The sequence below is a fragment of the Thrips palmi genome, unplaced genomic scaffold (assembly GCF_012932325.1).
Source record: "Thrips palmi isolate BJ-2018 unplaced genomic scaffold, TpBJ-2018v1 HiC_scaffold_4, whole genome shotgun sequence".
Taxonomy (NCBI): domain Eukaryota; kingdom Metazoa; phylum Arthropoda; class Insecta; order Thysanoptera; family Thripidae; genus Thrips; species Thrips palmi.
In genome coordinates this window covers 3,620,681-3,642,039 of record NW_023144631.1, presented here as the reverse complement: position 1 = coordinate 3,642,039, position 21,359 = coordinate 3,620,681, and the positions used below count along the sequence as shown (strand labels likewise).

Genomic DNA, 21,359 nt, shown 5'->3' with positions numbered 1-21,359 from the left:
ACTACCAGTGAGCTATTCACACCATAAACTCCCGTGGACCAGTACTGCAAATAGCGGCCGCGTCTGTCTGTGCTCGCGCTTGTTTACATCTTCTCGCACCTAGCTGTCATTTTTGCGATTCGCAGTGAAATTCTCGTTTCTCATGATCCTAAGTTGCAAAATGGATTGCTAACATAAGCGCGAACATGCCTTTGGTCAAATTTAATTCCCCTACTTTCTGATAAATAGTACTATTATGGATACTCTATGACAGTGGCCTGCTTGCCTGCCCTACATCAAAAAATGTCGTCTTGTATAAGCACTTTCCTCTACTGCAGTATTTCAAATAAATTATTCTGACTTTAAATCATTTCGCGACGAGTGTCACTTCAGGGGTCCAAAGGATGGTTGCGGTTCAACTCTATCTTAAGGTGATTTGTAGGTTAAGGATTAGTGGTCTATAAGCCGAACGTATTTTTCCACATTATCCTCCTAGTGGTTAGACATTTCGTAGCCAGTTGCTTGCCTGTTAGTAGCTTACAGACGAAACTACGTTTAATATTCTCACCTGCTCTTTGATATAAAACACTATTTTATGCTACATCTGGTCTGTGGTCGTTCCAATCCAATATTATTGCTGATTCTCAATGGCATTTTGCTACAGCTGACGTCATGAAACCAAACTGTGATGGCCAAACCAACTTATCCTCGCCCGGCTCAACATCTGGCTCGTGGGCCCCATCAAGCTATCAGGTAGGATCACTGACATAAACATCAGTTCAAAAGATGAAGTGTTACTTAATTTTGACTGGTGTCTCGTGTTTTTGTAGAAACCCATGGCTCGAAGGACCAAGCGCACCCCCAAGCCATGGTCCAGGGCCTGGCCCGGGCAGTCATTCTTCAGGGTCAACTACGTACGATGGTTACATGCCCGTCTACGACCAATATGCTCCAGAGCCCCCTCTACCGCAGACTTGGCGTCAACCTTCTGCTACGGTATTTGTAAATCAGATGCAGTTTTGTGACAGCTTATAGGTTTGTTCTGATTGAATTTCTAATATTTAATAAACAACTTTCAGACCCCTGTGTATGAGGTTCCGGAAGGAGGAGTTCAAGTGCCCCCTCCTTGTACACTCCCTCATCGGAACACCTTAAGAAGGAGTGCCCAACCTTCAAATCGGCCACTTACGCCAGGAGGGCTGTCACAGTTGTCGGGAAGTGCAGGAGCAGCTCCTGGCTGTGGGGAATGCGATGCTTTGGACACGTGGTGTTATTACTGCATTCAGGTAGTTCTTGGCATTGCTGCACTGGCAGGAGTGTCGCTCCTGATTGCCGCAGCTGTTCTAAGGGGCCAACGGCCACGGGCCGCAGCATCTGCCAACTTGTCAGCCATGCCCTATATAGGGGCTATGTTGGCCCTTGTAGCAGGAGCATTACTACTTGTACAGCTGGTTGCAAGGAATGAAAAGAAGAAGAAGAAGCGACGTCTTCAGCATTTGCGTGAACAACGATCTGTACCCGCTGGTAATTATAAATAAAGGTTCTTTTTGTTGTGTTTTAAATCCCAAGTGGCAAGGTCCATAATGTTCCATAATTATTTATTGCAGGCCTGGGGGGTACACTGAGACGCCCAGTGGGTGATGCTGCTGATTTAATTCCGCTGCAAGAGCTTCACAAATTAACAGCTCCAAGTGCTCCCACAGCTCAGAGCAGCTTCCCGGTAGGCCCGTCGGCTGGCCATCTCACACATCAGTTTCAGCCCCTTTTATCAAGACCTATGTTGAACCAACAACAGACTCAACGGTATGATTTTCCTGCTTGATTTTAAATTTATCTGCTTCATTCTTTTAAATTCTTAATCTGTTATTGTGTTACTTTTTTTTTGCTGTCTGATTTTATAATGTGTTTAATTGTATTCAGACCTCAAGACCTGCTGTCTCCAAGTGGGACCCCATGGTGGCGCAGGCAGCAGGCTCATCCTGGACGAGTGGTGTACCCATCCTAAGGTGCCAAAACAAGTGAAGCTCTACCCAAAGACTGAACCGGAACAACATTTGTGGGGCTTCGAAATGTTTGTGTATGTGATATATCTTGTTTTGTTTATCTTAATTCTTATCTTATTTTTGACCTGAGAAGAATTGTTATTTTGTAAGACATGCTGCAACTTGGCAAGAAATCATATTTTTCTTCAAGTTTGATTTTGAAGAAGAAAATTGGATGGACTAAAATTATAAGAGGGGGTTGCAAGCCGTTTAAAATAATTTGATTTTGATGTTTAAATTAAATAATCACCAAACTAGTCATAGTTCCGTTTGCTGTTTACAGAAAAAGTCAAATTTATTTCAGAACAATAGTAACTTTCTAATATATTGTATATTTTTTGAGCCTTGACCATTTTTTTAAAGTTTTGTTATTTGTAAATAATGTACAGAGTTTGTGGATTAATTTGTACTATTTTGCTACAATTATTTTGTATAATAATAAAATTGACTGAGCTTAAGTGGGTAGTTAATTTACTGTCCAAGTGCTTTGACGCTGTGGGGGGCACCAGGGCAGTGCACCCAGTGCACCCCCGATGAGAGAAACTCTTTTGCCTCTTCACAGGGGAAAAATCGTGAGTTTACTTTCCTCATTGCCAGCATGTCTCTAGCATTTTCCCATCAGCGCGCTGACGTGTCGAATGGGTGGCTTCCCTTCGCGGTGCAATTGCTCAAAGATTTGAGTCTCTCCGTGAAACTGAACAGAGCTACCTTTCGAACGGCCGAGATCCCCTAGCCAGAAAATGAGTCATTGTGAGTGCAATTAATAGAGAAAATGCCATATACTGTAATTATTTAATATCGATAGTCATAAAGTCAAATTTTGCATTCAGGGTGACACGTATTGGTATTATACATTTGTTTGATACTGTTTGAGAAAAAAAAATCTTATCAGTGATTCACATTATAAAAGGAGGCAATGCAAGTATATTTACAATCTAGCACAAAAGTTAACTCTATTTAAATTCATGCGTTATAATTTCAGCATCAGTATACTAAAGCCAACTCTTAAGGCTTCCATAATCTTAAAAGACCTTCTTCACTGTAAGTGCATAACAGGTTCTGATGAGGGTGGTGAGCAACTCCAATTACATCCTTTTCATGGACCTGGAAGAATTTCAAAAAGTCAGTAAGAGACAGAATGAATCTTAAATATCAATACAATTACAGTAGATATAACTTTGTAAAGGATCAAGGCAAAACTTACATTAAGGGTTCTTTCTAGTTTTCCTGACTGCACTGAAAAGCAGTACAAAACTAGATCCTCACCAACACAATAAATCCAATCACCACGTGGAGATAAAACAGCGCAAACAAAGTCACCTCGTTCTCGTTTACCACTTGAAAATGATCTCACAATCTAAAGAATGGAAACACTTTGTTAAAAGGCTGAGCAAGCACAAAGAAGCTGACAAGATAATTAGAATTAATTACCTGGCCTTGCATATTCATAATCACAACAGTGTTTGTCCTGTTACAGATAACAAAATGTTCCGGGTTCTTTGGCATTATATGAATGCTGTTCACAGCAATATCTGATGCACCCAGTGATACAAATGTGTTGGTACATTCTGTTGTTTTTAGGTTCCATACTTTGACAGTTCCATCGGATGATGCACTATTTTTAAAAAATAAGAAAAGCAAAGTTAAAGGTAAAAGTAGCTGTATTAAAAATTAACAATAAAACCAAAATGATTACCTGAGAATACTGTGTCCATCAGGAGTGAAGACAGCTTCGTTCACAAATGACGTATGACCTCTGAATTCTTTGAGAGGCTTCCCTGACTTTAAACCATGTATTCTAAAAACAATAACAAGCTTGGTAATCATACACATACATAATAACAATTCACAACATGACTCTGTTCCATACCTAATATGAGTATCAAAAGAGGCTGACAAAACTTGGCTGTTGTCTCTAGAAAACTGCAAGCATGTGATGCCTTTAGAGTGAGCCTTCTCAAAGCGCCGAAGGCACTGTCCTGTCTGGATTCGCCACACTTTGATTTTGCCATCCTGAGAGCCAGAAGCTAGCATCTCAGAATCTCTTGAGAAAGACATGCAGAGGACAGCCTCTTCCATCATCATGAAGTTGTCCTACACAAATGAAGAAATAAAATTATTGGAACCTAACAAACAACATAGGACAGAATTTGAAACTGAATAGTTTGTCATACCTGAGCCTGATACTTAAGATCCTTTCTAACTTTACCAGTGGTAAAGTTCCACACCTCAATGAACCCATCAACAGACCCAGTAACAAGGTATTGGCCATCGGGAGAAAAACGAGCGCATTCCACATGGGACTTTTGTCCAAACTTAATTTGCTTAGAGAGTTGAGTTGGATACTTCTCATCCTCTTGTTCTTTGATGGCAGCTTTACCACGGAACAGATCAATAGTTGTTCCTGAAACAAGCAGAATAGAAGTAGAAGATACATGTATGATTTGTGCATCTGCAGTTTCTTTCCTTGCCCTATCTCCGCATTAAAAATTTTTACTTACCGGGAGGTAGGAGACCTTGGTGTTGTTGCCATTTAAGTGCTTGCCCAAGCAGAGCCAACAAACGTGAGGAAGGCACCACAGAGACTTCTCCCGACAAAGCTTGGGCAATAGCTGCACGTCGCTTTTCTTTAGTACTGCCATCAGGATAAGCTTCTCTTGGATCAAAATAAGACCTTGCCAGCAGGTTTTCTAGGTGAATATATCTTTCTGGTTCCTGCTGCTTCATTACAATCATAGGATCAGTCTGACGAAGTAAAGATCTTGCAGCGCCCAGCTCTCGGAGTTCAATAAGTTCTAACACAACCTGGACAGTAAAAAAAAAGAAAAAGTAATCAAGAGATTCCTTACAGACCATTTCTACACTTAAATTATTATTATTTTAATTTATTATTTTAATTAACACTAACCTGTTCATAAAGATCAATGAGTTTCTTATCAGGCAGTTTCAATGACTGGATAGCCTTAAGGACTGTGTCCCAGTGTCCATTGTTGATATCAGCGACAAAACCATCAATGCTGTCCACCGTATTAAGAGAGACCCCTGTCTCATCCTAAAAATAGTCGTAACATAGAATTTTAGCAATAACTTGTATCTGCAACCACAAACCAAAGGAAAGACAATCTTGCCTGTAACGTTTGCAGGGTTTTGAGGAGATTTGATTCCTTAAGAAACTGCTGTATCAGCCGAACGACACTGCAACACGGAAAGTTTACTTATAGTACACTAAAAGGGAAATGAGAAAACACTGGCTGGAGCATTCTCCTACATTCTTGTTCACGACAATGAATGTATCAGAATTTGGCAGTTCACAGCAAACACAGTGAACATCGTCGTATTCCCCGAGATGAATGTAACAAATATTTTTTAGACAGTTGCTTATCACATTAAAAAGTGTTTGCTTTCTGTCAACAGTAGCCCCCTCAGAAGAGCACTTCAGAGGTTAGACGCATGAAAAAACAGGTGCATAACCGTTTACAGCAACACAAACTTACTCGGCAGACTCAATTTCAATAGACATGGTTTATTTAAATCCTTAGAGTGCACCGGTCAGAATGAAAGGACAGAAATACTATCCTTTTCGCCGTTTTGAAGCGGCGAGTTATGTTTACACACAAGATCCAAACATAACCCTTCCTTGTCTGCGGGTGGAAGTCAATATACTATAAGGCTGTGGACTGAATTTTATGATTTTATGCAAGCGAAGTTTCTCATACCGTGGTGTTTGCTGGGCGCCGCGCGGGAAGCACGATGGGTTGCCTAACGCCGAGGCGCTCGTAGCAGCTCGTAGGTACACTGTACGTACTCGTAGGCACAGGGAAGCAACGTGCTCCACCACTGAGTTCTGCAGCTGAACTCCCATGGGGAAATACTCAGCTAAGGTTGCCCAATGGTCTTTGATACATGGTACATGGTGTGAAAATGGCATTGCACATGACGTTAGTTTAGTTCTGGAGTAAGTAACTTTAATTCTTTTGCCCAAAATGTTGCTTCCCCTAGCCTGGGGGTGCATTGCAATGGTGGCATCAACGGCGTCGACGCCTCAGGCCATTTTCACACCAAAAGAAATTAGAGAGCTGTGAGCACCTTTTCCTGAGGTGACTACATTTCCCTCCAGTGCTCTGGTAAGCAGAAATTCAAAGATGCTTCCACTCGAGTGAAAACAATTCCAATTCAAGAGATTCATGACATGACAATTTAATTCACAGAATATCACAAACCACAGTTATTTCGATTATATCACAATAAATTGCAACAGTCAACAAAACTTTTGAGTTCAGAACAAAAATTGGAAAGGCCATACTACATTAGAACAGTCTAGTTTACTTTTTTGGCCTGAATCTGTCCAGCACATTTCTTGACTCATTATTGCTTTGCTTCTTCTTTGAATTCTCTTCCATGAGAAGTTTACTTTTGGTTTGTACAAATTTCTGAAAAAAATAATAAATGTTGCAATGATTTATAACCAAATAATTGAAGAAATAAATTTTTTATAAGGGAATATTATTTTAATCCATACCCGCACGTTATCTTCTCTGACAATCTTCTTTGACTTAGCAGCGAAGGCTGTGCCTGACCTCCATTTAGCTCTTTTACGAGGCTCAAAGTCAAGCTTCGGAGGCTTCAAAAACTGGAATAAAAGTAAAACCCTTTATTAAAACAGGAATTGCCATGACAAACAAAATTTAACTAAAATCGGTATCTTATCTTACCAGAATGCTCTTCTTGGCTTCTACTTTGTCCTGTAGAGTTGGAACATCAACCTGAGCAATGGTATTGGGATCCAAGGTGATGAGCTCAGGTTGAATTTTCTCCAGTAAAGATTTGACTTCAGCTTCTCTTCGCTGGCTCTTAGTCTGATAAGGGTTGGCTTCAAGAGCATCAAAGTTAGGCTCACCACTCCCTGAAACAAGCAGAAAGATTGAAATTATTATCATCATCTCAATAAATAAATAAAGCAATCATGTTAGTTGGCAAGCTATTGCCACTGCTTTATGAGAATTAAATGGTTTCTGACCTGGCACAAGTACGCTTGAAAATCCACGAGCATGCGCAACTCCTAACACATCTTCATAGGGAGAGAACTGGAGACCCGTGACACTACCGTTACTCTTGTGTCGAAGATAAGCCTTTTCAACACTGTTTCGGCACGGATCTTTATAAACCTAGATAGATTTTAAATAAAATTAAAAGAAATTGACAACATTAACAAACTAAGACAGCATAGGTAAGTAATTACCTCAACTATGTTTCCCATGGAAAGTGCTACAAGTCCTTTCTCACTGAAAGCTAAGTTATTGGCATGTCCATACAGGTGATACTCTGTTAGAGGCCCAGACATCATTCTAAGGTCCCATGTTTTTACAGTTTTGTCAGCTGCTGATGTTACCATATACCTATAAAGAGAAAAGTACTTTATGAGTTTGCAAGACCAGATAGGCGAATGCTGAACTTAACAGGTGCCAAATTGAAAAATAACAAGTTCTTAAGAAATAACTTACTGTCCGGTGCGATCAACATCGAGTCCAAGTAATGGTGACCTGTGGCACAGCATTTTTGCCAATGGTTCTTTAACATTTGGACTCCACATAGTTACTGTGCCTGCACACAAAATAGTACAAAAAATAATTAACAATTAAAATGGAGGTACAGGTAAAAAATTGAGATAGTCATTTTTCTTACCTTGAGCATGACCCAAACAGAGAATAGCATTATATGGATTCTGTACCATAAGGTTCAAACGACCCATTCTGGTGTTAAATTGGGAAATTATCTTTCCTACAGATATATCTAGCCATTTTAACCAGCCGTTTTCACCCTAAAATTCAAGAACTTGATGAGTGCCATGGTAAGAATATCATATCACAAATTGTGACAGAAAAGAAACAACTTACAGCGGTTGACAACAAGAAATGATATGGAAGGAATTCCATACGGAGAGCTCTATTAAGTTGTTTTAGGCAGTGTAACTCAATGCCTTGGTTGTCATAAATGTATACCCACTCTTTTTGTGCAACTGCAAGCATAGTTTCAACATGCAGCCACCTATGGATAAGAAATTTATTAAGAATTGGGCATGAATACAGGATGACCACTTTATTCAAAATATAGAAGACCATTCAGTAATTCTCCAATTCTTACCGGACATCCACAACCTCTTCCATAACATTTATTTCACACATAAGCTTTTTAGTGACCCAGTCCATGGTAGCAATGTGGCCTCGTCGACCACCAATTGCTAAGTATCTCCCATTTCTACTGTAGTTTGATCTACAAAAATTAAGTTTAAAGCAGAAATACATATTAATTGATTTGTAATAATGGATATTGAATTTATCCAACTTGTTCAAACATACCGGTACGGTCCAAACTGAAGATCTAAATCAAACTGTTTGGAAGCGCTTGTAATATCGACAGAATCGGCAATTTGACTCTGATCAAATTGTCTTGTCACCTCACCATCATCAGCCTCCAGATAACTATAAAAAATAAAGACATAGAACATTCTCATGAGAAAGTCTCCGAAAACAAAACAACATGCAGTACAGATTTGAACAGATATTACTCACCCTGTGTCTTCAGGTAACAAAATTTCCAATCTGGCTGCCTGTTCTGTTGAAAATTCTATTGCTTTCTCCCGCCTCTCCAATTTGGCTTTGAGAACGTTCTTTTTCACCCCAGACCCATCCATTCCATCACCTCGGCTGTACTTGAGTAATTTTTCTTTGGGAACAGGGGTGCGACCAGAGGCCTTGCCTCCCTTGGAGTTTCGAAGTGACTTAGGCAGTTCATTATTTTCACCCTACATCAAAACACAACATTATTTGCACAACCTTTGAGATCATAAAATAAACCTGACATTACAAAATAGCGTACCTCATCTTTCACTTTGCCTGCTTTTCCTTTCCGTCCTTTGAACCCAGCAGTGTCAGCAAGGGAAACAAAATCTTTGAGTTGCTCATCTCTCTTCTTCACCCACTGCTTTCGCTTTGCTGGTTTCAGGTTGGCTTCGACCGCCTTCGTCGTGTGATCTGGAGTTGGTTTCGTTTTCCCCATCTAAAAAATGATATTAACATGACACAGTCTGTAACATTTGGGAGCAATCATGGGCCATAACAGCCAGAATGCACGAGAAGTTGAGGTTATCGAAACGGTAAACAAAACAGAATTTACCGAAACAATTCAGCCAAAATTGCTAAGATACCTTTCAGACAGCTCTGATAACAAGTGTCTCATCCACAAAGACACTTTCAACACAATTATACGTTCTAAACAGCACTGTTTTTAGAAAATTTGAGGAAAGCAGACAGCAACAGCACATGTAGCTTGTTCTTGTTGGATGTTCTTGTTGGTTGCCTCAACCCCCACCACTGCTCATCCTGCCCATAGAGTTTCGAGCATATACGCACCACAACCTCCAGCCAATCACAGCTCAGAGGATACCCCTCCCCCCACCCCTTCTTTGGCGCGCTTGCATCCAAATCCAAAAGTGTAGAGAGGCGTAGGGGGATTCGACACCAAAACTTTTTTTTGGCCGCGACTCAAGGTTACGAATTACACTGATAAACCCTGATTTTACTCGCTGGGGGATTGTAATATTTTTCTGTAAAGTACAGCATGAGAGAAGGGCGCCCTTCTGTCATGAGTACAGACTGCTCTTCCTAACTTCTCCTCTCAAGGATTCGAAGCACCGCCGCGTGACTGGCAGTCTCCAAATGCCTCCGCGGCGAGTTTCCTCCCGTAGATTAATTTCGTGTCGTGTACTTTATGCCCTTTCGTGAGTCAACAGAGTGGCCCATTATACTTCCCATGGATAAATAATTGAGATAAACTAGTATGTAGTAGTTTTTTTATTGCTAAAAACGCATCACTGCACCATCACAATTTTTACTTCATAGCTACTCACTCACACTTCCACACATTCAATGAGCGTAAATACAATTTTTACTTAAAATTACATAGGTTGAGCATCGTTTCGCGTTGTTCAACAAGTTTATTTGAGATCACTTTGAAATGCACCGCACCACAGGAGTCACTTGGAAAGAAAATCAATCAATCCATCCGTCCATCAGGGGAAAGGAATGAAGCTTCAGAAGTTCAACTCGTCCAACTTCTCCTCCACTCTTCCAAGCAAACGAACAAGACTCTTGCAGAGTTCGAAGAGGGGAGGACCGGCGACGCTTGGAGGCAGACGCGACACTACACCATTAAACCAGCACCGGGGAACGGTGTCTCTTGTGGCGGCGCCGGTGCCGCCGGCCTCGGCCGTGGCTCGCCGTCGTGTCCGTGTCGGCGGCCGTGTCGGCGGCCGTGTCCGTGGCAGTGTCCTGCCGGGCCTCGCCATCACGGCCATCACCCTCACCCTCGGCCTGCGCCCCGACGGTCCCGACGGGGGGCGTGGGGGCGTGCGGCTGGCTGGGTGAGGGAGCCCCGTGCTACGAGTGCACGTGTGGGGGCGCGGGCGCGCCGTCGGAGTGCACCCGGTGGTTGTGGTTGTTGAGGTGGTTGTGGTTGGCGTGGTTGCGGTGCACCACCGCGTTGGCCTCGGTGCCCGAGGAGGCCGTGCCAGCGTCCAGCGCGCTGCCTTGCACGGCTTGCACGGCTGGCGGGGCTGGCGTCCGGGGCGGCGGCGACTGTACGAGCCGCTCCACGTCCATGTCGATGTAGTCCAGCGAGGACAGGCGCGCTGGGTTAGCACTGAGGACCTGCGGATGGAAGCCGGCGGTGAGAAAATCCAACGTATAAACAAAAACTCAAAAACTTAAAAAAGTATACAGCGGGCGGAACTAAACCAGCGAGTCTTCCACTCACGTCGTTGGCCGAGGCCACGGAGCTCTTCTTGGCGGGGACGGTTGGCCCGTTGGCTGTCGGGGGCGAGTCCTCGGCCACCCTCTCGGCCACGAGGGGGGTGAGGTCCGTGTGGCTGGCTGCGCGGTCGGGGCCGAGGTCGGGGCCGAGGTCGGGGCCGAGGCCGGGACACAGGCTGAGCAGGGAGGTCTGCTGGGAGCGACTCGTCTTGATGCCGCCGTTGGCCACGTACTGCGGCGCTGTGAGGATCAGAAAGTCTTAGATGGCCCCTGCTCCGCCGCTCCGCCGCTCCGCCGGTCTCTCGGCGACCGGAAAGACAGAGGACACCGCCACGCAGTGGACCAGAAGACCGGTGGAGGCGGAATCCCGGACGCGTTCTGAACTCCAGAGTCGCTAAATGGGACTCGAACGGAACGTGTGACCCCGCCAATGGATTGCTCTCCGAACGAGGAATCCATTGGTGGGGGTCACACGCTCGGTTCGAGTTCGGTTCGCTCAAAACACGTCTAGAGTTTTGGCTGCCTCCACCGGCCTTCTGGCCCACTGTGCGCCGTGCCCGGCCGTGCCGCCATACTCACGGTCGTCGCACTGCGTCGCCTTGTGCTGCTTCTCGGGGGCAGCGGTCGCGTTGGCGGGGGCTGCGTTGGCGGGGGCCGCGATGGCGGCAGTGGGCACGGCGGGCCGCACCGCTGTGGAGGCGGTGGCCGCCGAGCTCTTGATGGTGGTCGGCACCTTGCTCGACTTGGGCATCATGGACTGGCGCACGTTGCGCTCCGGGTGGAAGACGATGATGTACAGCTGCAACCAAAAGTCCGTTAGAGTCCACGAGGAGCGCGGCACGGTCGTAAAGGGAGCGTCCACTATCACGTAACGTTTTCATAGCTCTGTCCTTGTCGATCCTTATGGACTGCTAGTAGTGCGAGAGAGACAGAAGACGTCTCCTAGTTTGTGGACGGGCCCAAAAGGGATGGGTGGCGCATACCTTGGGCGTGAAGAGGCACACCACGGTGACGAAGGCAGACATAGAGATGGTGACGGACATGGAGGTGATGCGGAGGGCTACGTGGTTGGCCGTGGCGAAGAACAGCGGCACGAAGGCCAGCCAGATGACGCACGTCGTGTACATGGTGAAGCCTGCGCGACACACCAGGCACAGCCACACATGAGCAGGGTTCGAGTTGAGGACCCGTCCGGACCGAAAGCACTATTTTTCAGGCCCCTCAACCGTCAAGCGCCCGTCAACCCCTCGTCCGCCGTCGGCCAGCGCGCCAGCGTCATCAGTCACGGAGTCACGGGCGCAGGTGGACGGGGGCACGAGGCCGGCCGCCAGAAACTGACTGATTCCGAGAGCCGTTTTCGTCGCTCTGTCTCTCTCGCACCTCATAAGCACCCCGTGAGGGTGCGAGAGAGGCGGAGCGATGAAAAGGGCTCTCGGAATCAGTCTGCAGGAGAGCCTCGGCCACCTCGGCCGCGTGGCCAACCATCGCCATGATTGGCAAACAGGGCGCGCCGTTAGCGTCCATCTTCGAGGCCACGCCACGCCACGCCACGCCACGCCACACGGGGGGTCGTTGGCACGGAGCGGCGTGGCAGGGCGTGGCAGGGCGTGGCAGGGCGTAGCAGGGCTTGGCAGGGCTTGGCAGGGCTTGGCAGGGCTTGGCAGGGCGTGTCCGAGGCGTGATCCGTGTAGTGGCCTCGCTGCGAACAAGCTGTTGGCCTGACCGCGCTATCCTGCAGAGTCAGAGGAAAAGGGTCTCCCGTCCCCCCTCCCCCTCCCCTCGTCCGGGATGGACAACCCAACTTGTGCTCGGGGACGTCGATCCTTGGAGAGGCCTACACCCTCCCTGCCTCCCCCCGTCGAGGCAAACAAACTTCCAGCGCGTACACTGTACATTTCAGCAACACCCCGAAAAGAAAAGAGGCCTGGCGAGCCACAGTCGGCCAGAAGACCGGTGGAGGCGGCTGAAATTCGGGACGCGTTTTAAGGTCAAGAGTAGCTAAATGGGACTCAAAACCGAGCGTGTGACCCCACCGATGGATTGCTCGTTCGGGGTGCAAACCATTGGCACGGTCACACGCTTGGTTCGAATCTCATTTAGCGACTCTGGAGCTCAAAACGCGTCCAGAATTTGGCCGCCTCCACCGGTCTTCTGGCCCACTGTGCGGACGCGGCCGACCCACCAATGTGCTGGGACTCGTTGAAGGCGCCGGGGATCTTCCGGGTGAGCACGGCGTAGACGGTGCACACCAGGATCAGCATGATAGGGTAGCCGAAGGCGATCATGTAGGAGGCGTCCTTGTGCGAGGAGCACACCAGCACGTTGTCCTCGCGCGTGGGGTACATGTGCACGGCGGCGGGCGGCGACAGCAAGGTCCACACCAGGTTGATCAGGACCTGCGGCATGGGAAGGGCGGAGGGTGAAGGCAGGCGGAAAGCCCCTGCGGAGGCCGGGGTAGGCAGCACGCAAGGCTCGGCCGCTCGGCGGGCCAGCCTACGCGCAGCCCGGCAGGGGCTCGGCTCCAGCAAGCAACAGGCTGTCGCGGTTACCGCGCCTACAGGCCTGGCTGGACTACACGGCCCAAGGGACGTCGCGCCTCCCAGGAGGCCACTGTTTGACAGGTTGCCTACCAAAAAAAATGTATTCGCAAAGTTGCCTGCCCCCTTCCTGAGTTACAACCCCGTGACAGCTGAAAGCGTCACGCGTGTATAGTAACTTTGTAATTTAATAATTCAATTTCACGCCGTTCGCCACGCCGTCGCTTCAAACTCCAGCCGTTTCACGAGGCACGGACTCGGCTCAAGTTTTTCTTTCCCTTTTCTTTTTGACCTGTATGAACAGCAGGCCGCCGCAGATGATGAGCTGGGAGCGCGGGCTGATGAGGGAGGGCCGCTTGGTGCCGCGCTTGCCGGCGTGGAAGATGCGCGCGATGCGGTTCGTCTTGATGAAGAGCGCGGCGTACACCATGGTGAAGCAGAAGCCCGCGCTGAACCTGGAAACAACGGCCGTCCAATACCACCGGCAACAACAACAACAACAACAACAACAACAACAACAACAACAACAAAACAAACGACAACAATAGCCACCTCTGCATGCCGCACACGATGTCGGTGGGCTTGAGCACGAGCAGGAAGGTGACGCAGTAGCAGAAGAGGATGCCGGTGAGCAGGACGTAGGACAGCTCGCGGCCGCTGGCGCGCACCACGGGCGTGTCGTGGTGGGTGATGAAGACGGCCAGCACCAGGACGGTGGTGACGATGCCGAAGCAGGAGAAGGCCAGGGCGCCGATGGCCCAGCCCGAGTCCACCTGCAGGAAGTCCTCCGGGATGGCGAGGCAGCGCACGTGCAGCGCGTCGGGCAGCGTCCCCATGGCACACTCGTCGCAGCGCGTCTCGTCCGACTCGTTGCGCACCTGCAGGACGCACAGTGCACAGTGGGTGAGACGCGGCGCGGCACAGTGGTGGGTCGGGAGACCGGCGCCGGTGGCCAAAACTCCAGACGCGTTTGGAGCTCCAGAGTCGCTAAACAGGACTCGAACCGAGCGCGTGACCCCTCCAATGGATTCCTCGTTCGGAGGGCGATCCAAAGGTGGGGTCACACGTTCGATTCGAGTCCCATTTAGCGACTCCAAACGCGTTCGGGGTTTTGACCGCCTCCACCTGTCTTCTGGCCCACTGTGAGCGCTGCGGAGCGCCGATCGAGACCGAGGTTCCCGGATTCGATTGCCAGCCTGTCCCGAAGTTTCCAGCTCGCTTCTTCGCTGCTTTGTTGCATTACCTGGTACTGCGTGCAGTTGAAGCAGTGCCAGCAGCAGCTCTCCCTCTCCACGTAGCGCCGCGCCTGGCCCTGGGCGCATGGCAGGCTGCACACGGACACGGGCGGCGACGGCGACTCGAGTTGGAACTGGATTTCTGGCAGAGGAAAGAGGAGCCCGCGCGTCACTTTGCGTTTCACTGGTTTCACTGCACTGTAAGGGACTGCCGGCCGGCCGGACTCGGACTCACCGCTCATATTCAGGTGCAGCTCGGACCCGGAGTACTCGCCGACGCGCACCCAGGACCAGCGGCCGCGCTCCACCTGCTTGAAGTGGATGATGTTGTAGCGGGCCGGGCCGTCGCCGTTCTTGTCGAACTGGAACTTGTCGCCGCTCAGGCCCGTGAAGGACACGTTCCGGAGGTAGCCCAGCAGTGTGTTGCCCTCCGTGGGCTGCATGGCGTCGCAGAGGCCGCGGTGGCCGCCGCACAGCTCCAGGTGCATCTGCCTGCGGACCGCGGCGAACAGGAGCAAGGTCAGCAGCCGCCACGCGGCGCAGTGCACCAGAAGGCCGACCCAGAGTCGCGAAATGGAACTCGAACCGAACGCGCGACCCCACCGGTAAATTGATCTCCAAACAAGGAATCCTTTGATGGGGTCACACGCTCGGTTCGAGTCCCATTTACCGACTCTGGAGCTCAAAATGCGTCCGGGATTTTAGCCACCTCCACCGGTCTTCTGGCCCACCGTGACACTCTCACGCCGCGACGGTGACTTACTTGAGGGCGTGGGCGAAGGCCATGACGGCGTCGCTCACGAACTGCAGCTGGTCCTCGAAGTCGGTGTTGTTCTTGTGCAGGCGGAGGTTGGGCGCGCAGGGCTGCGTCCACTGCTGGTTGTAGGGCGTGGCGGGGCTGTTGTTGTAGCGGCAGTGGAAGTGCGCCTCCCAGAACTCTGGCGACCGATTAGCAAAACAGGAAAACGTGAGCTCGACGCAAGAAACGGAAAAACAGCAACAAAACACAGGTCACCGGATGTATACTTGGCGCGTTCGCACACGTTCCAGAAAACAACCCCGCGGCGCAGCGCAGCGGCGCACACCGGAAGCGCCACCGGGTGCAAACGTGTTACGCAATTTATGGAAGGCGCCTGCCCCTCGGTCTGCGCCTCGGACTGCCCCGCCCGCGCGCCACTCGGCCCGCCAATAACAACAGCGCGTCGTTCTGGCGAATAAATTGAGCGCGCTGCCGCCGCGGAGGCCGCGGAGGCCGCGGAGGCCGGCGTCCAGTACCAGTACTCGTTGGCCTCGCGCGGGGCGGGGCGGGGCGGGGCTGCGGGGACCGCCAAGACGGGTGGCCCGGCGCTGGAGCGGTGCTGGAGCGCGCTGGCGAGGCGCAGGTACTCGCGGAGAATATCGATCCCAATAACTCTCGGGGACCATCCATCGTGGCACGGAAGGGCAGCGGCCATAACTTCGTGACGTGTCTGGCTTTCCGGCTTTTCGGGCAACGCGGCGCCGAACGCGCCAAACGCCCCAAAACGTCTCTCTGTCTCTGTTCCACAGCGCGCGCGCGCGCTCCGCGATTAACCGTCCAATTTTTTTTCTTTCTCTCTCCCTCTTTTACGTCCAAAGGGATTGTGTGCTGTATGCTTTTAGGCTGCAGTCCGTCCCACCGGCTCGGCGGCTCGGCTCCAGCGAGCACGCTCGGTAATGAAACGGCCCCGGCACGCGCCGCAGCGGGGCACGGCACGGCACGGCACGACGCGGCACGGCACGCCACGCCACTGCGAGGAAAGGCACGCCACGCCACGGCACGCGCACAGTCTCGCAGAAGCGGTACAAGCTTGGTTAAGTTCCTCGCTGCTGATGAGTAATGCGGCAAGGCAGTGCTCTGGCTGTGCTGCCTGCGCCGCTGCCTGCGCCGCTGGCTGTGCTGTGCCGTCTGTCGGCGTGAAGGCCGCGCTGAAAGCAGGGGTGCCATTGGCAGGCTAATGGATGACTTATTACCTCAACATTATCTTCCAGCGTGGGAGTGCTGTGTTGGCGCGGCTCTCTCAGTGTGTGTGTGTGTGTGTGTGTGTGTGTGTGGCACTGTGTGGCGCTGAATGAGACAGGCGGCGGGATGGATAGGCCGTGGGCCGAGGCCGGGTTTATGTATAGGTGACCCCAGTCAGTCTATACAGTGGCCGCGCGGCCCAGCGGCTCAGAAAGACCTCAAACGGGCCTCGAGTGGAGGGTGTGGTGGTACCAATGGGTTTCTGGTTCTCTGCGGGCAGTCCGTTGCCGCGCTGCTATCATCACGTGTCGGTGTCTGGTTCGAGTCCCTGGTGGGCCGTTGTAGCTTTCTGGTCCCTACGGTGCGGGGTAAATGATGGCCTAATGACAGTGTCGTGTCGAGCGAGGGGAAGGTCGCAGCGCAAAGTAGTCAAAATTGCCTGTTTACCGTGTCGCTGCCTGCCCGGCGTTCCAGGCGTCGTGGGCAAGTCGGGCGCCTCCACTCAGTCCACTCACCCACGAACCACGGGTTGCGCTTGTTGTTGTCGGGCGTCAGGTTGAGGAAGTACTCCTCGAAGCCCCTGACGGGGTTGGCCTGCGGCTGCACGGACAGTGTGCCCTCCACCTCGCGTTCGTTGCCGTCCGAGACGAGGGAGCGCGCCGACCAGCCGTCCGAGCCGATCCAGGAGAAGCGCCCCGTGGCGCCCTTGCGGCGCACGGCGCGCATCACGCCCGCCACCTCCTGGTCCGAGCCGAAGATGATGACGCCTGCAACAGAGAGACTCCCTTTCAGGGCGGTGCCGCGGAGCCATTCCGCGAGGGTCGTCGCTCTGTCTCTGTCGCACTCATGAGGCGTCCCGTACGGGTGCGAGAGAGACAGCGCGACGACGCTGCGAACCGCCATTCTTTCCCGTGACGTGCGCGGCGGTGCGCGGCGGCGCGGTGCGTGGGAAGCGGAGGCCCAGACAGATGGAGCCCATCCACCGAGGCGGCCCTTGTAGCGTGTCCTTGGTCCCGGGGGAGAAAAGAGGAAGGGGAGGGGGAGGCAATTTATGTGCATTTCTCATCAGAGCCATATTCACTCCGCGAGAATTCTCACCAACTCCGGAAGCAATTGGTCCGGGCTTGGTCTGCGCTCGCCGGACGCGGCGGCGAGGCGGCGAGGCGGAGGCAGGCGCGCAAACAACAAACAGCGCGGCAGCGCGGCAGCGCGGCCACTAGGACCGTGCGTGCAACGCGGCAGCGCGCCCAAAAAATAAATACAAGTTTCGATTTGTTGACTCGCTTGTCGGAACATTGGCGCATTGGCGCACGGCTGGCCCCCGGTGTACGCTGGCCGGCTGGGCTGGCCTGTGTGTTCCGACGGTCCGGCGCGGCGCCTCGGGACCGGCCGGCCACCCGCGTGCAGAGTCCTTGTTTAAGGAGTCCAAATTGGACGCGAAAATGGATGGGTGATATCGCCGTGCCTGGCCGTGCCCCGGCGTGCCACGGACAGAGTCACGCGGTAATAGCTTTACACCGCACACAGCGCCCGCAAACAGCCAGGCAGTCCGCCCCGCCCCGCCCCGCCCCGCCCCGCCCCGCCCCGCCCCGCCCCGCTCGGCACACACCGCGCCGGCACGGGGCACGGGGCGAGCTCGCTTGTTTCCCTGCAGGTCCCCTTGCGACCCCCGGGGCCCTCGGGGCGCGGCGGCCGGGCGGACCTGCGCATGCAGGCAGCGGTCTGCTTCCGAAGTCCGCTCCTCTCCGTCTCTCTCTCTCTCTCTCTCTCTCTCTCTCTCTCTCTCTCTCTCGCACCCCTCCGGCCCGCGCCGTGAGTGCGAGAGAGACGGAGGGCCTTGTTCGGGCCGCGATAGAGCGAATGTGACTGGGGCCTCGGCGGCGCAGGCACTGCCAGGCAGCGACACTGCAGGCGGCAGGCAAGGCACTTTACCGGCCCATAAACTTCGGATAATCTGCGTGAAAGAGTACAACATTCTCAGAGCCGGGGGAAGCTTGGCTCGCAGCAAGGCTGATTCCGAGAGTCGTTTTGGTCGCTCTGTCTCTCTCGCACTCATGGCGCGTCCCGTACAGGTGCGCGCGAGACAGCGACGAAAACGACTCTCGGAATCAGCCTGCAGTGCTCGCCTATAGCAGTGCGGCAGGGAGCAAGCAATGCCCGCTTTACGGCTCCATGCTTCTGGCACGGCGTCTGTTCTTCCTTCTGGCACGCTAACACGCTCAGTGCGGTGCGTCCGCGGGTGCGTCCCCCAGCACGCACCACTTACGCTGCGCCGCACAGTGGGCCAGAACCCGGGGGAGGCGGTCAAAATCCCGGACGCGTTTTGAACTCCAGAGATGCTAAATAGGAATCGAAACGAACGTGTGGCCCCACCAATGGAATGCTCTCCGAACAAAGAATCCGTTGGTGGGGTCACACGTTCGGTTCGAACTCAAAACGCGGCAAGAGTTTATAGAGGCCGGCGACGGTCTTCTGGCTCGCGCAAGCCTGAAGCCCCGCTGCCCCCGCCCCGCCAGACAACCCCCTCTTTCTCCTTGGTCGGGCCCGAAATGGCATACGATCATGTGTAGTCTAGCCCTTAATGGTAATGGAGTCGGACGTAGGCAAGCCCGCCACACACCGGGCGCACCGCGCGGCCTATCCTCACGGCGCGCTCCGCCTGTCCAGCGACTCCGGAGGACCGCCTCGTCGCTCTGTCTCTGTCGCACTCATGGGGCGTCCGCAAGGGTGCGAGAAGGACAGAGCGACGAGACGCGGCGCGGAACGAGTCCGCTCCTTGGGGGCAGCAAGACGCGCCGATGCCACGTTCCATTGAATGCGAGAGAGAGTGGCGCGCACGGAAGGGGGCGGGGCTCTCTGAGGCCGCGCCTCGCGTGCAGCTAGTGCCTACTGTGCCCTCGCCATGACGTTTAAACCAGCAGCCTGCCGCACTCATTTTTCTAATTTCATGACGAGGACTCGCTGATGAAACGTCTCTGAAAAGTGACTCCACTTTCGGGGGGATCGTCGTCGTCGTCGTCGTCCTTGCCGCCGAGAGCCGCGCGTCGCCGCCGCGACCAATTTCTCTCGTTAGACTTGGCTGTACACTTTGTTAGACTTCGTTAGCCAGCGACGCAAACCTTTCCGCACACTCGACTGGACCGAGGACTCTCTAGAAGCGTCGCCGGCCCCCGCGCCACCCTCCGCGCCCTCGCCCCCGCGACCCCTCGCCCCCGCGACCCCGCGACCCCTCGCCCCCGCGACCCCGCGACCCCTCGCCCCCGCGACCCCGCGACGCCGCCTCCGCGCGCTCTGCGCCCATCGCTAGAGCACTCCCCGCAAATTACGGCGGAGAGACAAGTCATCCTCGGGAAAGATGCATTTTTCCTTCCGGTCGCTTTTGTTCACGAAAAAGGCACCGTCGTCGCCGGTGCTCTTTCATCGGGGACTTCCCCGCCCGCCCCGCCCCGCCCCGCCCCACCCCGCCCCGCCCCACCCCCCCCGCCCCACCCACCCGCCTCACCCCACCCCACCCCCGCCCCGCCCCGCCCCGCCCCGCCTCACCCCACCGCACCCCGCCCCGCAGTCTCAGCGGCAATTCTATTAGAGATTATGAAAGGCTCATCACGGCAGAAATCAACCGGTGCACTGAGACAAGAAAATATCAAAAATAATTTTTAAAGAGAGATGCGATTTTCAGGTCCGGTTCATGGACTGCGCGGATCCTTGGGCCTCGGACCGATAGAAACGGCGCGGCGTGCTGATACACGCGAAACGCGTTCGCGCTTACGGCTTTCACCGCGTTCGCTGTTTTTATTCCTCTTATTCCTTTTATTCGCGGCATTAACGGGCGGGATTGCCGCTTTACTGCCGCCGTGTGTGACGCCACGCCGCGCCGCGCCGCCAAGGTGTTGCCGGTCGTTAAATCGCCGAATTTACGGCAAACAATGAAAAGGCCGCGAGCAGCGGCAAGCAGAAGCAAGCAGGAGCGAGGAGTCGGTAATTGACGACCTCCTCTTAACTTTCCGTCCCGCATTTTCTTGCTGCCCGCAAAACTCTGTCTCTCTCTCTCTCTCTCTCTCGGCTCCCTCTTCTTCATGCTCCTCTCTCCTTACCCTGCTTCTGCACCGGCGCGCTGGCTCTTAACGCCCCTCTGCTGCTTCGCGGCCGGTCCTTGAAAACTTTTTTTTTTGTTTTTTTTTGCTCGACCTTCCTCCACTTCTTTTTTTTGGCGAGTAAGGGACGGGCCGAGGATTGAAGCGTGATGTGCAGCATTCCGTGAAATGCTAATATTTGAAGGGGGGGGGGGTGCAGCGAGGCAACAGGTTGGGATTAGTGCCCCGACGGCCGCCTGACTGACACGCTGGCAGTAATGCCATCACAGAGCGGCAAAAACAGAGCGCCCATTACAGACGCGCCTCCTCCTCCCCGGTTTTTATTTTTTTGTTTTTCGTCTCTGCCGCTAGAGGAGACTTTCCCCTCCTCCGCCAGCAAGCACAACAACATCAGCCCCACGCCGCCACGCCATAGGGCTCACATAGCCCGGCCCAGCCCGGCCCAGTGGCCCTCTTGGAAGAAAGGATGGCAAGCGAGGAGCGAGAGGGGAAATTGATTTTTCGTCCGCGGTATGGGTAAGGGGGCAACTGACCGGGCGGCCGCATCGGGCGCGCTCACACACACAAACACTCTCTCTCCCCCCCTCTCTCTCTCTCTCTCCCTCACTCACACACACACACAAACACACACAGAGGCGTACCCGCCCGCCCGCCACGGTTAGGGCTGGCCTCGGGGCGGCCGGG

The 21,359-nt window shown here is 52.6% G+C and overlaps 4 protein-coding genes across 7 annotated transcripts in view; 1 reads left to right on the top strand and 3 right to left on the bottom strand.

The window, feature by feature from the left end:
* The first annotated feature begins 30 nt into the window (after nt 1-30).
* On the top strand, nt 31-2,479 carry LOC117650002. Its single transcript, XM_034393244.1, has 6 exons — nt 31-410; nt 644-732; nt 810-975; nt 1,059-1,503; nt 1,587-1,782; nt 1,900-2,479. The coding sequence occupies exons 2-6, from the start codon at nt 668-670 to the stop codon at nt 1,982-1,984; spliced, it is 957 nt and encodes a 318-aa protein (XP_034249135.1). The 5' UTR covers nt 31-410; nt 644-667; the 3' UTR covers nt 1,985-2,479.
* A 315-nt stretch (nt 2,480-2,794) lies between these two features.
* On the bottom strand, nt 2,795-5,685 carry LOC117650000 (WD40 repeat-containing protein SMU1). Its single transcript, XM_034393241.1, has 10 exons — nt 5,516-5,685; nt 5,150-5,216; nt 4,930-5,073; nt 4,523-4,826; nt 4,196-4,425; nt 3,892-4,115; nt 3,718-3,819; nt 3,453-3,636; nt 3,226-3,378; nt 2,795-3,125 (listed from the first exon to the last, which is right to left on the bottom strand). Exons 1-10 carry the CDS (start codon nt 5,539-5,541, stop codon nt 3,027-3,029), a joined length of 1,533 nt encoding a protein of 510 aa, XP_034249132.1. The 5' UTR covers nt 5,542-5,685; the 3' UTR covers nt 2,795-3,026.
* Nucleotides 5,686-6,193: 508 nt separating this feature from the next.
* On the bottom strand, nt 6,194-9,395 carry LOC117649999 (WD repeat-containing protein 46). Of its 3 annotated transcripts, none has more exons than XM_034393239.1 (13): nt 9,195-9,395; nt 8,898-9,077; nt 8,591-8,823; nt 8,378-8,500; nt 8,163-8,291; nt 7,916-8,066; nt 7,704-7,839; nt 7,523-7,622; nt 7,261-7,417; nt 7,039-7,186; nt 6,734-6,924; nt 6,541-6,651; nt 6,194-6,451 (listed from the first exon to the last, which is right to left on the bottom strand). In XM_034393239.1, the coding sequence occupies exons 2-13, from the start codon at nt 9,075-9,077 to the stop codon at nt 6,344-6,346; spliced, it is 1,767 nt and encodes a 588-aa protein (XP_034249130.1). In that variant the 5' UTR covers nt 9,195-9,395; the 3' UTR covers nt 6,194-6,343. The 3 variants fall into 3 exon arrangements, with proteins under 3 accessions (XP_034249130.1, XP_034249129.1, XP_034249131.1); XM_034393238.1 differs by having other exon boundaries at nt 9,226-9,395; XM_034393240.1 differs by having other exon boundaries at nt 9,291-9,395.
* Nucleotides 9,396-10,372: 977 nt separating this feature from the next.
* Nucleotides 10,373-21,359, bottom strand: part of LOC117649684 (metabotropic glutamate receptor 2-like) — a 61,386-nt gene continuing 50,399 nt past the window's right edge. Inside the window, exons 5-15 of one of the 2 annotated variants that reach the window (XM_034392646.1) lie at nt 17,097-17,348; nt 15,364-15,538; nt 14,836-15,092; nt 14,609-14,742; nt 13,918-14,243; nt 13,658-13,820; nt 13,011-13,224; nt 11,812-11,963; nt 11,408-11,627; nt 10,833-11,068; nt 10,373-10,726 (exon numbers count right to left, since the gene is read on the bottom strand). In XM_034392646.1, the coding sequence (XP_034248537.1) occupies nt 10,457-10,726; nt 10,833-11,068; nt 11,408-11,627; nt 11,812-11,963; nt 13,011-13,224; nt 13,658-13,820; nt 13,918-14,243; nt 14,609-14,742; nt 14,836-15,092; nt 15,364-15,538; nt 17,097-17,348 (2,399 nt within the window). In that variant the 3' untranslated portion in view covers nt 10,373-10,456. The remainder of the gene's footprint in view (nt 10,727-10,832; nt 11,069-11,407; nt 11,628-11,811; nt 11,964-13,010; nt 13,225-13,657; nt 13,821-13,917; nt 14,244-14,608; nt 14,743-14,835; nt 15,093-15,363; nt 15,539-17,096; nt 17,349-21,359) is intronic. The other variant, XM_034392647.1, reaches the window with a different exon arrangement.

Bases quoted from the DNA above. Each gene is read 5' to 3' on its own strand.
- LOC117650002 (XM_034393244.1), top strand. From the start codon at position 668: ATGGCCAAACCAACTTATCCTCGCCCGGCTCAACATCTGGCTCGTGGG. The intron at 976-1,058 runs GTATTTGTAAAT...AACAACTTTCAG, and splicing joins GGCGTCAACCTTCTGCTACG to ACCCCTGTGTATGAGGTTCC. The intron at 1,783-1,899 runs GTATGATTTTCC...AATTGTATTCAG, and splicing joins AACCAACAACAGACTCAACG to ACCTCAAGACCTGCTGTCTC.
- LOC117650000 (XM_034393241.1), bottom strand. From the start codon at position 5,541: ATGTCTATTGAAATTGAGTCTGCCGA. The intron at 4,426-4,522 runs GTAAGTAAAAAT...TGCTTGTTTCAG, and splicing joins CCAAGGTCTCCTACCTCCCG to GAACAACTATTGATCTGTTC. The intron at 3,820-3,891 runs GTATGGAACAGA...TATTGTTTTTAG, and splicing joins TCTTTTGATACTCATATTAG to AATACATGGTTTAAAGTCAG.
- LOC117649999 (XM_034393239.1), bottom strand. From the start codon at position 9,077: ATGGGGAAAACGAAACCAACTCCAGATCACACGACGAAGGCGGTCGAA. The intron at 8,501-8,590 runs GTGAGTAATATC...TATTTTTTATAG, and splicing joins TTGTTACCTGAAGACACAGG to TTATCTGGAGGCTGATGATG. The intron at 7,623-7,703 runs GTAAGAAAAATG...TTTTGTGTGCAG, and splicing joins CTGTTTGGGTCATGCTCAAG to GCACAGTAACTATGTGGAGT.